Source organism: Alnus glutinosa, chromosome 1 (assembly GCF_958979055.1).
Source record: "Alnus glutinosa chromosome 1, dhAlnGlut1.1, whole genome shotgun sequence".
NCBI classification, from domain to species: Eukaryota; Viridiplantae; Streptophyta; class Magnoliopsida; order Fagales; family Betulaceae; genus Alnus; species Alnus glutinosa.
The window spans coordinates 47,025,268-47,035,577 of NC_084886.1; the positions used below are offsets into that span (position 1 = coordinate 47,025,268).

The following is a 10,310-nucleotide window of genomic DNA, read 5'->3' on the forward strand; positions in this document are numbered from 1 at the left end:
AAGTGACGTTCGATGTTACGGTCTCAACAAATTTTTGATTTTTTTTTTTTTTTCAACTATAACCAATCAATAGTTGATTGAGACTATATATATATATATAAAGGATAAAAAAGGTGCATTTTACTACAAACTTGGTAATGAAGATGCATAATCCTCAACAATTATACAAAAACTTTTGAATGCGGAGGTGAAAAAGAAAAAATATCAAGCATCGTACTCCTTGTTAAATAGCTCTGATACCATGTTGAGAACAAAAATAAGATGGAAAACTGAAGACAGATGGCGGAATATCACAGGATAAAGCTCAGAAGACTACAATATTATACTCTTATTATTTTGATTGTCTACAATACAAAGGTCCCTATTTATAGGGTTTAGAATAAACACTAATATGGTAATCAAATCATACAATTCACCGTAAATAAAAAAATATTACGATATCAACCAAATATGTAATATATGGAAAATAAATTATATTTTCCGTATATTCTAACATCCCCTCTCAAATTCAAGGTGGAAGATTCTGGAACATTGAGTTTGAAATTAAAAGCCGGATTTAAAGATATATAATTATACACAAACCCAACCGGATGTATAATTATACACAAACTTAGCGAATGTATGCAGCAATCAGGATTTAGAATCCCACGTATCCGCTGCTTTTCCAGCACAATCCATTGTCGGAGAAGTAGTGTTTGGATGGATTTTCTTGAACCCCCAGAAGAAGCACCCAGTACTGGATTTTTTCTCTTTGAACTGATCAATCACATCCATTTTATTGGCTCTTTCTTCCTCTTCCACTATCTTCATTTTCTCCTTGTGGAGCTTTCTCAACACGTAGATTTCAGCCAGACCATATCCCGCTGCCATTGCCAAAGAAATGAATATTCGAATTAATGTCTAGCTTGCTGTGGAAGGCCTCCAGAGTGTTGAGACGGCGATTTATAGGCGTTTGAATTGGCTTGGGGGCCAAGTATATATGAAGTATTCATTTTGACTGTTTCATGGCGGCATGGAATCCTGCAGGGAAAGTCAAAAGAGAGGTACGCGGCATGGAGAATTATTGGGGATCACGGGGTGGTGCTTTTGGTTGGAAGGTGGCGTTGGCTTGGTGACCAAGGCAAGCAACCAGTAGGTTGCTGTGTGAATTGTTGAAACGTGTTAGATATGCGTAGAATTTTTGGGTGGACGCCGTCAGCAAAGACGACACAATTTATTTATTTATTTTTTATTTTATATTTTGTGTTTTGCACCTTATATCAAAACATGTCCGGAGACAGAGGATGCACGCGACTTATAAACTTGTTTATAATAAGTTTATAAGTCTTTGATATGGTAACGCCGTAACGTGGGACTTTTTGATACGTATCTTTCAAGTGTGGTATTATGGTCAAATATGTGGACAAAAATAGGAGAAAAATCGTCCAACAATACACAAAGAACCTGCTTTAATACCATGTTAAATTACCACTTGTCTTAAAAGCTTAAGTTGATAGGAAGAGGTAAATTTAATCATTTAATCAATACTTTAACACTCTCCTTCATATGTGGACTCAAACTCTCGTTTAATAGATAAGGTCCAACACGTAAAATATTTAATTAAAATTGAGTAAATGACGGAATCAAAGTTTGAACTCAAGACCTTTAGCTCTGATATCATATTAAAGACTACTAAACCTAACTTACTATCAAAAGACGTTTTGAGAGATGAGATATGCACATGGCTTATAAACTTCGCAAGTAAGGAAGATCTTGACAATATGAAGGGAAAATCCTAGCAACGTGAAACTCTTAAACACCATAGGTTTTTCTTTTTTCTTTTCTCTTTTTTCTTTGAATCTGGTGGATGTATATTGAGTACACTACAAATAGCTAAACAAAAGTCTTGAGCCTGGCTGATCATAGCAGTAAGTACAGAAATTGAACCAAAGTGTCAAATGGAAAGTTGTAGAATTGAGCTCATGATGGCATTAGGGGACTTTTGTGTGCAGCATTTTCTGAAATATTTGGTCTCCTTTTGAATAACATGCTTAATGCGTTCTCAAAAAACAGATACGTTGTAGAAATATGACAAGGATTAAGTTTCAATTGTGATTTATAGTTTGGACAGAAGTTAAATAATTAACACATGGTTAAATATTTGATCAATCACTCAAAAATTTACTTATATCCACTCGGTGTACTTGTCCGATCTATGATCATGAACTTTTTGGATTTTGTACCATCCGAGTGCACCCTTTTATGGGGAGCACTCGTACACCTATCTTTAGCTTCAAAATTGTGCACTCTGTTCTTCCTCTGTTTCAAATTAAGCCATAAACTGTGCAGTCACCTTCCTTTTGAACAGTCTTTGGCATTTTCGTGCTTAAATATGAGTTTTAGATTAGATTTGTGGCTTTATCCGTTTCGATTATTTGTAGAATGTTGTGAGGAGTACATGTTCTGAGAGATACACTTCAAGGAATTCTAAGAACTTGGGATCATAGTTCTGCAATCAATGTGCTTGTCACATATAAGCAATTCTGAAAATCTGAATTTGGGTTAGCACTCTAGTTTAAGCTAGTGACAAGTATAAATTTTAAAAAAATTGGTTCCAATTTCTATAAGTTATTTTTGTTTCAACTTAAAAGGAATTGAATATCTTCTTTCTATTGCTGTACTAGTTTGGGATTCTTGTTTCCATTATGTCTTGTAATTAAGTACACCTTGTTTTGGAAGCTATAATCTAATTTGCTTAGAAGTAAGTAGTGTTAATCACCATTTAAGAGAATATGTTGGATTTCTTTCACACTACCTGCATATTCTCCAGCTGAATGATGATTGATAGCGCCGATGATTGTTGTAACTATACTGGTGAGTGTTGCATCTTACATTGAGAAGATATAAAGAAAAATAGGAGTTAATATACTTAAGTGGACCCAAACCCATTAGTTTAAGCTTTTGGTTAGAGTGGTATCCAAATGGCAAATATGCATACTAATGTATTATTGGTGGACTCTCCCTAACAACTAGTATTAGAGTTATGGTTACCTTCCATTGATATGAATGCCTTAGTATTTGACATGTTTGGTTTAGCAGTTGTGTTATGTGGCCCGCCATTGGAATAACTCTTGTATGCATGAGACTTTTGAATTTGTAAATAATGACTCACATAAGAGGGGGACTTGAGTCAATATAGAAGAGATTCACAAGTGAGAGAGAGATTTACTGTGACTGTACCTGTGAGTGTTATGTCCCGACCCAATTAATTAAACATGTCAAACCCCTCAACTATAAATCGCTAATTTCGTGCTGAGCTCGTATCAAGTTCACGGATTGTATAAAAATTTGTCAGCTCTTATGTTGCGTATCTAATTCGGGTCATGTCGATGAATGAGCATGAAACTATATAAGTCATCATTGATTAAACAAATCAAACTCTTTCACCTTTACTCATTAATTTTATATTAAATTTACGAGTCAAGTCGCGTAGATTCAAAAATCTCAAATCCCTATTTGAATGGTGGTTGTTAGTCCTCTCGTGGTCGTTAGTCTTGGTCCATCATGGTGGTCCATATTTCGTTTATTGTAGCCTAGTCAGACATCACAATGATATGACACACCCATGTTTCAAGCTGAAGTCACCATGTCACGTGTCTCGTGATTTTAGTATTTTAGCCTTAAATGTTCTTTTCCCCCTTTCCATGGGGAGATGCTCGTGTTCTCACCAGCATCCCACCCCATTCCACCACACCCTAAGTGATTTTATTTTTTTATTTAATAATTTCATTTTCAGTTTTTTCACTTAGGGTCTGGTGGGATGCTGGTGGGAACACCAGCATTTTCCTTTCCCTGGAGCATGAAAATTATAGCATTCCTATTGATTCAATAATATTGTGTGTTGCTAGGCAGTAGGCATATCACAATGTTCTGGTGCTCATTAGAATCACACACACACATATATATAGAAATATTCTGATATTGCTCTTCCAGAGCATAATTTTAGGGAAAAATAGTAAAATACTCCAGTAATTTTATTTTGTTATCAAACCCTTTTAATTAAACTCATAAAAGGAGTGGTGAAATGATTTTCACTTGTAAAGATTTTTCAGCCTCCTTGAAGCTTCCAAAATACATTCTCTGTGGCCAAATGCACTGACTCTGATATACTCTTCGCCGCCGGGACCAAATCCTCTACCTGGGACTGTCACGATGTGTGTTTTGTCAAGAATTTCCCTGAATATATCCCAAGAACTATAACCCGGAAAGCGCACCCACACATACGGTGCGTTTCTGCCTCCGTTCACCTTCAACCCAAGTGACGAAAATGTATCAACAATTATTTCAGCGTTGCCCCGGTAGTAATCAACCACGCCACTTAAGGCCTGCAGAAACAAATTAAAGTTTCAACAAGGAAACTATTTAGCTCAAAAATATTCTAAGACAATTCAAAAGATCGATGTCGTGTGTTATGGCTTGTTCTGTCTCGTCCACACATCAGTAATGGGACGCACGACACCCCCACTTGGGCCCCTTTGTGCATTGGGCAATTGGCACCAGACACAAGCCAAAGCCATCTAATTAGAGTATGGCTGGCTTCCTGTGTCGTGTCGAATCTCTACCGGCACAGAATATAAGCCAAAGCCATCTAATTGGAAAATGGTTTGCTTCCTGTGTCTCATTGACAAATCAGTAATGTGACGCGTGATATTTAGAGTTAGACAATTATTTACACGATTTGTAAATTCGTTACGAACCCAATACGAAATTTGTTAATTATAATTGAGGGGTTTAACCCGTTTAGTTAAATGGGTCGAATTATTGTTGACTTATATAGTCTTATACGTATCCATGGCTCGACACGACCTGAACTCGACACGCGACATTTAAGGCTAATAATTTTTACACGACCCGTAAACTCGATACGAAATTACCGGGTTAGGGCTGAAGGGTTTGACCCGTTTAATTAAATGGGTCGGGCTATTATTAACCTATGTCAATTTGGGTTTAAAATTTCAAAAAGTGCAATTTCTAAACATAATTTTTAAAATCATAGTTAAGCGTTTGATAAAATCGCATTTTAGATTTTAAAATTGTGTCTTTTCAAATAAGCACCACATTGCGTGCGATTTGAAAAATAAGATTTTATAAGTTTTCAACTCACAATTCAAAACGATTCACTTCTCACAATTTGGTTTAAAATCATATTTTTTATCTACGAAATCTTAATGTCAAACACACCTGATAGTCTCTTATACCAATATTTCAACACAATCTATACCCAACATGCGAACAAGAATTGCTACCCGTAATGACACGACGCTTGTGCCCCTTTGTACAACGACACAAAGACACAAACCAAAGCCATCTAAGTGGATATATTCATAATCTGGAACTATGTTATGAAGAAATATTTTAAGAATCAGTAATTGCAATAATAGAGAGGGCGGTAAAAACTAACCCGGTAACCTTCTTCGGAAAGGCATGCCAGTCCACCAGCTTGAGCAACACTAGATGCACCATTGAAACAGGTGCATACAATGCGATCATAATCCTTCATGACAGGAAATCCATTCGCGTACATGAGATCTTCAGGAACCACTGTCCAACCAAGGCGAACTCCTGTAAACCCCGCAAATTTGGAGAAGGACGAAACCTCGATGGCAACCTGTATTCATGAACGAACCAAGAGCTGTCATGAAGGCACAACATGATTCATGCAAGTCACAGGATTTAAAAAACGTGCCGTAGTTTTTTCAACGGTCCAGCGTGCAAGAGCTGTCATGAAAGCATAACATTGATTCATGCAAGGCACAGGATTTAAAAAACGTTGTCGAGATTTGGTGACAAACCTCTTTGGCTCCAGGAATTTCAAAGATTGATCTTGGGCTCTCATCTGAGATGTAAGTAGAATAGGCAGAGTCGAAAATGATTATTGATCCATTTGCCTTGGCAAACTCCACAAGCTGCTTTAACTGCTGCCTCGATGCGGCATAACCAGTTGGATTGTTGGGAGAGCAAAAGAAAATGATGTCTGTTCTTGAAGTAGACGATAAGTCTGGAAAGAAATTATTCTCAGGCCCGCATTTCATGTACACAATATTCTCATACTTCCCGGTTTCCTCTTGGAACTTGCCAGCTTGACCAACAATAACACTGGAATCTATGTAAGCCTGTGTAATAAATATATATATTTACATATTAATTTTGAAAATGCTTTAACATGTTCATGATCAGTAAGGTGACCAAAAAACCAGAGATTTTTGTTAAAAGGGGAGGAAAAATTACCGGATAAGATGGGTCCTGAACAGCCACTGAGACATTCGAACCCAGAAGCATCTGCCAAGGAGGAAAGAAAGCACTGATCAAGATTTATAACATATTTTTCATTTTAAATTAACAATAATAATTGGATAGTACGATATATATCTGCTACAGAAAATGATTTTAATTTCTTACCTGAAGACGGGAAATGTCACATTGTGCACCATCTGATACGAAAATTTCATTTTCTTTAACACCCAAATCTCTGTAAAATGTTTCTGCAATAGCCCTTCTTAATGCCTGCAGCAGGAAAATTCAGTTTCGGTACTGGGATATGAAAAGGAGAAAACAAAAAAGTGGAAGTAGCCCATATAATTAAGAATGCACTTAATTAATCCACATACACAGAATACAGTGTTAAACAATATTCTAACATCTTTGACCCTATAATTACAATGAAATATTTCTAATCTTTACTTAGGGCTGCAGGCTTTCTTTGAGCCAGACATCGATCGGAGTTTGTCTTCTTGCAATTCACTTTGTTTAATACTCGATTGGACGACAGAGACTTAATATTAACCACATGACATGTACTGCCAATTGTTTGTGAAGTACTAGAGAATTCTGGTTTTATTTCTTTTATTATGACAACGAGCCTTCAAATCTTCAATATAGGCAGTTGGGTAAGCTCCGCTTACGCAATTCCGTCTCTGTAAAAACTGTGTATCAGTTGAATGAAGACTCGAACGGTCAATATTGTGGTTTTAACCAAACAAAGCGACCTTTCGATCTTCTGTTTTTCTCTCCTTTGAGTCGGTATCCATAAAAGTGTAGCAATATATACCAAACCAAAATAATGAATTCATAATAAGCACTAAAATTGCCAGTTCTGTACCATGTTGCCTTGCTCAGCTCCATACCCTCTATAACCTTGAACCGTTGATAAAGCATGTGCATGCTACAAAACAGAAGAAAACAGCATATATTATAGTGTTTTCAGAACTAATCATTTATGGGATTTGCTGAAGAAAGCCCTTCCAAAAAAATTCAGATTGTTAGTGCAGAAATTGAAAACAGGAAATTAAATGATCTTAAGGTGTGTTACTGAGTCATTTTTCTTAAGAAATTATTTGTGTCCATCAATTCTGATGAATTGGTATGCACCGAATTACAGCAAACACTTCTCCAAGATACAATAGAGCCCAAAAACTTTTGTAGTTTAGTTGTGTTTTGCACAAAAATAAAACAAAACGAAACGAAACAAGAACACCCTCAGATCGAGTTTCTATTCTAACAAGAGAGTGAGACTCGAATTTTAAAAATTATATAAAATTTTGAGAGACATAGAAGAAGAGGGAATTTTGAATAGATCATAATTGTTAGTAACGATTACTTAATCTCAACCGTTAAATTATACTTAATTTAATTTTATATTTGATTTTACCAACGGTCAAGTAAATCCAACCGTTGGACCTACCTCAATTAGAAGCATCCAACGATTCAGATCAAATCACTAAATCGTATGATGATCATGATTGTCAAAAAATGAAGTGTCAAGTGCACCATCAAGGTACTACTAATGCCCTATATACAACCATACCCCCACTGCCAAAGCAATTGCTTGATGTGAGTTGAGCCTTATAAATACATATTAATTTATTTATCTTTTTTTCACATGAGACTCTCTTCTTCCAAAGGCTCTTTTAAGCCTTTTAATTTCAAAATTAATACTCTAAACCATATATATATATATTTACTAATTTTGAAAATTCTTTTAAGATATGCATGCTCTATGATCGAACTATTATGCTGAGATACACGTCTCATAGCATCTTCAGCAAACCCTTTATATGGCTCATAATAGCTATTCACTAAATATAGCTATTATGAGCCACTTTAACCCTTTAACAGATGCTTTAAAATAGAGCATTTTTATCCATTTTGCTACAGCAAACTTTTATATGAACGTTTACTGTAGTACATTTTAGCCTTTTTTTTTTTATTAATATTATTATTCTTTCCGCGCATCTCCAGCAACAGATCTCTTCCTCTCCCTAACTTTCACAAAAAAAAAAAAAAAAAAAAAAAAAAAAAAAAAATCATTAAAAAATAATATTTAAAAAAAATAGAGTGAGATAGATAATCTGTTGAAATTTATATTAAAAAAATAATAACTAAAATAGGATATATATATATATATATATATATAGTTAAAATAACTACTAGTACTGTTAGAGATGCTCTCAGATTATCGCTAATTATTTTCAAGGTGAAAGCAACCTTTTATATACATATTTAGAATAATTATTATTACTGTTGGAGATGCTCTCATATTATCGCTAATGATTTTCAAGGTGAATGCAACCTAGCCTTTTTGGCCGCTAGCTATGAGTTCCTTTCTCCCAACAGTTCAACTCCTCCTTTTCTATCCAATTCTCTACGATTCAACTTAATTATAGGTTGAAAACACTAGACCAATCGAGAAAAGACATACAGCCACAAGTTCTGTCCCACAAGTTGGACTTTTAGTGGTACCGGACATGGAAACTGATGATGACATGCATAAATCGCGGTACTTCAACCACTACACATAGAAGTACACATGCAGTGAACTGTATAATATATATATATAGATATATCTTTCTACACAAAAAATAATTACCAAATTAAGATATTAAAACCATGGCACAATATATTTCAGGAAAATCTTCTAATTATAAATCTTGCTTAGCCAACCAAAAAAAGAAAAGAAAAGGAAAAAGATATATATATATATATATATAACATTTGAAAGCCACAAATCTACCTCCGCCATAGCAGATGTTATGATGTCCGGTATAGGCTCTGTGGTATCACCAATGCCAAGTCTTATCAACCTTGCATGCGGACACTTCTGATTGTGTTCCAACTCATGCCTTGATATCTGCTTAAGTTACCATAATTAAGGTATATCGTAAGATTAAATTAATTAGCAATAACCGAATTGAAAGGCAAACAAATGACCATTAACGATCGAAACAATTCCAACCAGCCAGGAGGATATATATATTCACCATGAATGAGACAGATTGCATAAGAACAAAGAAACAAAAGTTGTCAAAAAAAAAAAACATGACAGTGGAAGATTCAGAAGCCGCTGACCTCGGGAAACAAATATCCACTTCGCAGTTTCTCCATATTGGCATTGCGTGGGACACTTGTGCAATGACCTGTCATACCTCATTACATTGCATATAAGTTAGTCTCATCCATTTTATAGTCTGCAAAATTCTGCCGCTGCTTAAATAAGACAGCAGATCCATTTATTTACTTATTTCGTGTACCGCCCTTGAAGGGCAAATATTTTAAGGCGTTCTAGCTAGCTTCACACGGATCGGAACGGGATTTGAACCTTAGACTTAAAGGGATGCCACAAAGTCCAAGGCCTTCCCCGATTGAGTTAGTAGAAGAGCTAGTGAGATTTATATATATTGAGAACATTTGAGTAGGGCTTTAGGCAGTTGCATTAATGCGCGCAGTAACTTACCACTCTTCTCATTGCTGAAGTTTGAACTGTAAATCATGCACCCAGGAAACAAGAATGGAGCTAAATGATCAGTACCATAAACAGAAAAGTTATAAGTGATCAGACGATAACATTTATCTAAGGTAGTCTTTAGCAACAACCTGGTCCAAGTTGTTCTAGGTTGTAATGAAACTGCAGAAGGTACGCAAATGCGTGATGACAGTTGAGAGTAGAGCATATTCTAGCTGTTTCAATATCAAACCCCTCTACACTTTTTTCTGAATAGAGATCGAGATAGCTATTGCATGAACGAAGGTGTGTATATATATATAAAGTCGAGGGTGTCAAACACACCACGAAATGTTCCTGAAAGCAATCCATGTGCAACCTGTGACAATTTTCAGTTGTGGATATGAAACAGAATTTTCTTAGGTAGTTCCAAGAAACAAACAAATGTGGAAGATTAAGGCAGCAGTGCACTAGGTTTCCTCTTTTCTCAACATCTTCCTGGACCATGACATTCAATGGACGGTTTGTTCCAATGAGCTGCCGCGAAAAGTTA

General features: G+C 35.6%; 1 protein-coding gene across 2 annotated transcripts; it reads right to left on the reverse strand.

The window, feature by feature from the left end:
- Positions 1-3,937: 3,937 nt before the first annotated feature.
- LOC133869535 (probable LL-diaminopimelate aminotransferase, chloroplastic) lies at positions 3,938-10,034 on the reverse strand. 2 transcript variants are annotated; one of them, XM_062306594.1, is made up of 10 exons: positions 9,910-10,034; positions 9,770-9,795; positions 9,385-9,461; positions 9,050-9,166; positions 7,139-7,201; positions 6,439-6,543; positions 6,268-6,318; positions 5,832-6,152; positions 5,441-5,647; positions 3,938-4,364 (listed from the first exon to the last, which is right to left on the reverse strand). In XM_062306594.1, the coding sequence occupies exons 1-10, from the start codon at positions 9,984-9,986 to the stop codon at positions 4,071-4,073; spliced, it is 1,338 nt and encodes a 445-aa protein (XP_062162578.1). In that variant the 5' UTR covers positions 9,987-10,034; the 3' UTR covers positions 3,938-4,070. The 2 variants fall into 2 exon arrangements, with proteins under 2 accessions (XP_062162578.1, XP_062162650.1); XM_062306666.1 differs by having other exon boundaries at positions 3,939-4,364; positions 9,385-9,452.
- Positions 10,035-10,310: the final 276 nt, after the last annotated feature.

Bases quoted from the DNA above. Each gene is read 5' to 3' on its own strand.
- LOC133869535 (XM_062306594.1), bottom strand. From the start codon at position 9,986: ATGCTCTACTCTCAACTGTCATCACGCATTTGCGTACCTTCTGCAGTT. The intron at 9,796-9,909 runs GTTGTTGCTAAA...CATGATTTACAG, and splicing joins CCTAGAACAACTTGGACCAG to TTCAAACTTCAGCAATGAGA. The intron at 5,648-5,831 runs GTTTGTCACCAA...TCATGAATACAG, and splicing joins AAATTCCTGGAGCCAAAGAG to GTTGCCATCGAGGTTTCGTC.